This window comes from Nematolebias whitei, chromosome 15 (genome assembly GCF_014905685.2).
Source record: "Nematolebias whitei isolate Nwh7 chromosome 15, NemWhi1, whole genome shotgun sequence".
Taxonomy (NCBI): Eukaryota; Metazoa; Chordata; class Actinopteri; order Cyprinodontiformes; family Rivulidae; genus Nematolebias; species Nematolebias whitei.
Genome location: NC_056512.1, coordinates 38160871 through 38164770, shown reverse-complemented (window position 1 = coordinate 38164770; position 3900 = coordinate 38160871). Strand labels below are relative to the sequence as shown.

General features: G+C 48.4%; 1 protein-coding gene across 1 annotated transcript in view; it reads right to left on the bottom strand.

The window, feature by feature from the left end:
* Positions 1–1751, bottom strand: part of LOC119421827 (MBT domain-containing protein 1) — a 14636-nt gene extending 12885 nt beyond the window's left edge. Inside the window, exon 1 of the mRNA XM_037689191.1 lies at positions 1610–1751. Coding sequence (XP_037545119.1) covers positions 1610–1690 — 81 coding nt within the window. The 5' untranslated portion in view covers positions 1691–1751. The remainder of the gene's footprint in view (positions 1–1609) is intronic.
* Positions 1752–3900: the final 2149 nt, after the last annotated feature.

Below are 3900 nucleotides of genomic sequence, written 5' to 3'. Positions count from 1 at the left end.
CCCCCCCCCCCCCCCCCCCCATGGTATGGTTTCATGCCAAGAAAGAGCACCACAGATGCCATCTTTGCTTTGAGGATGCTGATGGAGAAGTACAGAGTTGGTCAGAAAGAACTCCATGGTGTCTTTGTGGATTTAGAAAAAGTATATGACAGGAGGACAGCAGGACATGTATGAGGACAGCAGGACAGTGGTGAGATGTGCTGTAGGAGTGACAGATAGCTTCAAGTTGGAGGTGGGAGTGCATCAAGGATCAGCTCTGAGCCCCTTCTTGTTTGCTCTGCTGATGGACAGACTAACAGATGAGGTCAGGCAGGAATCCCCGTGGACTATGATGTTTGCAGATGACATTGTGATCTGTGGTGAGAACAGGAAACAGGTGGAAGAGAACTTGGAGAGGTGGAGGTATGCACTTGAAAGAAGAGGAATGAAAGTCAGCCGTAGTAAGACAGAGTGCATGTGTGTGAATGAGAGGGAGGAGGTGGAACAGTGAGGCTACAAGGAGCAGAGGTGACAAAGGCGCAGGACTTCAAGGACTTGGGGTCCACTGTCCAGGAAAATGGAGAGTGTGGTAAAGAGGTGAAAAAGAGAGTCCAAGCAGGATGGAGTGAATGGAGAAACATTTCAGGAGTGATTTGTGATAAAAGGGTGTCAGGAAAGGTCAAAGGAAAAGTTTACCAGACAGTGGTGAGACCAGCTATGTTGTATGGTCTGTAGACAGAGACATGGACAAAAAGACAGGAGACAGAACTGGAAGTGGCAGATATGAAGATGTTGAGGTTCTCCTTAGGAGTGACAAGGATGGAGAAGAATAGGAATGAGATCATCAGAGGTACAGCACAGGTTGAACAACTGGGAAATAAAGTTAGAGAGGACACACTGAGATGGTTTGGACATGTCCAGAGGAGGGACATTGGTGTGGACATGTCCAGGGGAGGGACACTGGTGTGGACATGTCCAGGGGAGGGACACTGGTGTGGACATGTCCAGAAGTGTGTGCCAGGAAAAAGACAAAGAGGAGATATTTGGATGCCGTTAAAGAGGACATGGAGGTAGTTGGGAGTGAGGACAGATGATGCAGAGTGAGATGGAGGAGGACTCGCTGTGGAGACACCTGAAGAGGTGAGAGCCGAAAGAAGAACTTTTAAACTGCCCTCATCTTACAGGACAGTCAACTTAAAGTTTAAATCAGATCTTTAGTCTCTGTTCTCAGCAGTCTGTTTCAGACACACAGCCGGGTTTTTTTAATAAGTAAATGTTTAAAACGAACAAACAAACTGAATTTGTGTGCTTTTGATTGAAACTCGGATCAGAGAGCTGCACTGCGGTGCACCAGATCACCTCCGGGATTCTGCTCATTTCAGGTTCCTTTCAGTCCTGCAGAACCCCCGCGGTCTGTTTAACAGAACCCGCTAACTGTTCTGACTCGAAGACACCCATAGATTCATTCGGCCTGCATTTACCGAACCTGTCACTGCGGTTCGTTGGACGAATTCATCTTCGATTATCGATTATCCGCGAAGATCTGGCTGACCGTCTCTGTATGTTGAAACAACCAAAACAAAGGCGGGAAAGGGGGCGTTCCTCCGAACAGAGAAGCCCCGGGACTCACCGGGTCTCCGGGGTTCTCCATGAGTCCAGTCAGGCAGAGGAGGACGGTCTGTGATCTACAACAACCCGCAGAAATAATCATTAATTCCGAGCGGCGGACATAACAACATAAGAACTGCTCCGACAAGCAGGAGCCACAGATGCTGTCCGCTGATTGGCTGCAGCTGAAGATGCTTCCCGTTGATTGGCTAGAGATGCAGAAGCTGCCCTCTGATTGGCTGTAATCTTCGCATCGTGTGTTGAGTACAGATGACAGAGGGGTTTATGCATCGCCCCCTGTTGGATTTAAACTGAACTACAGAGGGCAGATCATTGACGCCCCCTGCTGGATTCAGTCTGAACTACACAGGATTTTGTTGTTTGTTAGCAAAATATCTCATGAACCACTCGATGGATTTTTGCAAAACTTTCATAAGAAAATTATTGAATGTACATTTACAAACTGATTAAAATTTGGAGTCAATCCATTTAAAGATGGCTGTCGCAGCTAACTAACCTTAGTATTTATTTATTTGCTTAACTGAGGACTCATTTTCAAGAGAGACCTGTTTTAAACAGACAATATATAGCGTACAAACAACAATATATAACAATAAAAAGCAATTAAAATAAAATAGTTTTATAAAAGCAGCATGGTCCTAGCAGAGTGGTTCTGCTAGCAGCGAGGCTCTCTCAGCAGCATGGTCTTGCCAGCAGCACGGTCCTGTTAGCAATGAGGTTATGCTAGCAGCATGGTCTTTGGTTGCAGTGTGGTCCAGTTACCAGTGTGGTCCTGTTAGCAAAGTGGTTCCACAAGCAGTGAGGCTTTCTCAGCAGTATAGTCCTTCCAGCACCATAGTACTAGCAGTATGTTCCCGCCAGCAGCACAGTCTTTTTAGCAATGTGGTTCTGTTAGTAGCGTGGTCTTGTTAGCAGCATGGTCCCATTAAGTGTGGTCCTGTTAGTAATGTGGTCCTGTTAGCAGCATAGTCCTGCTAGCTGCATGGTACTGTTAACAGCATGATCCTGTTAGCATCGTGTTCCTGTTACCAGCATGGTACTTTTAGCAGTGTGGTACTGTTAACAGCATGGCACTGCCAGCAGCATGGTACTAGCTGCACGGTCCCACCAGCAGCACGGTCCTGTTAGCAATGTGGTTCTGTTAGCAGCGTGGTCTTGTTTGCAGCACGGTCCGGTTAGCAGTGTGGTCCTGCTAGTAGCATGGTCTTGTTAGCAGTGTGGTCCTGTTAGGAGTATGGTACTGTTAGCAGTGTGGTCCTGCTAGTAGCATGGTCTTGTTAGCAGTGAGGTCCTGTTAGGAGTATGGTACTGTTGGCAGTGTGGTCCTATTAGCATAGTCCTGCTAGCTGCATGGTACTGTTAACAGCATGATCCTGTTAGCATCGTGTTCCTGTTACCAGCATGGTACTTTTAGCAGTGTGGTACTGTTAACAGCATGGCACTGCCAGCAGCATGGTACTAGCTGCATGGTCCCACCAGCAGCACGGTCCTGTTAGCAATGTGGTTCTGTTAGCAGCGTGGTCTTGTTTGCAGCACGGTCCGGTTAGCAGTGTGATCCTGCTAGTAGCATGGTCTTGTTAGAAGTGTGGTCCTGTTAGGAGTATGGTACTGTTAGCAGTGTGGTCCTGCTAGTAGCATGGTCTTGTTAGCAGTGAGGTCCTGTTAGGAGTATGGTACTGTTGGCAGTGTGGTCCTATTAGCAGTGTGTCCTGTTAGCGTCATGGTCCTGTTAGCAGCACAGCCCTGTCAGCAGCATGGTCCCGCTAGCAGTATGGTTCTGCCAGCAGCATGGTACTACCAGCATGGTCCCGCCAGCAGCGCGGTCCTTTTAGCAATGTGGTTTTGTTAGCAGCGTGGTCTTGTTCGAAGTGTCATCCCGTTAGCAGTGTGGTACTGTTTGCAGCATGGTTCAGCTAGCAGCATGGCCTTCTCGGCAGCGTGGTCCTGTAAGCGTATGGTCCTGCTAGCAGCATGATACTGTTAACAGCGTGGTCCCACAAGCGGTGCAGTCCTGTTAGCAATGTGGTTCTGTTAGCAGTGTGGTACTGCTAGCTAGCAGCATAGTACTGTTGGCAGTGCGGTCCTGCTAGCAGCACGGCCTTGTCAGCCACATGGTCCTGCTAGTAGCATGGCCCTGTCAGCAGCATGGTCCTGCAAGCATGGTACTGTTAGTAGCATGTTCCTGTTAGCAGTGTGGTCCTGTTAGCAGTGTGGTACTGTTAGTAGTGTGGTCCTTCTAGCAGCATGGTACTGTTAGTAGTGTGGTCCTGTTAGCAGTGTGGTCCTGCTAGC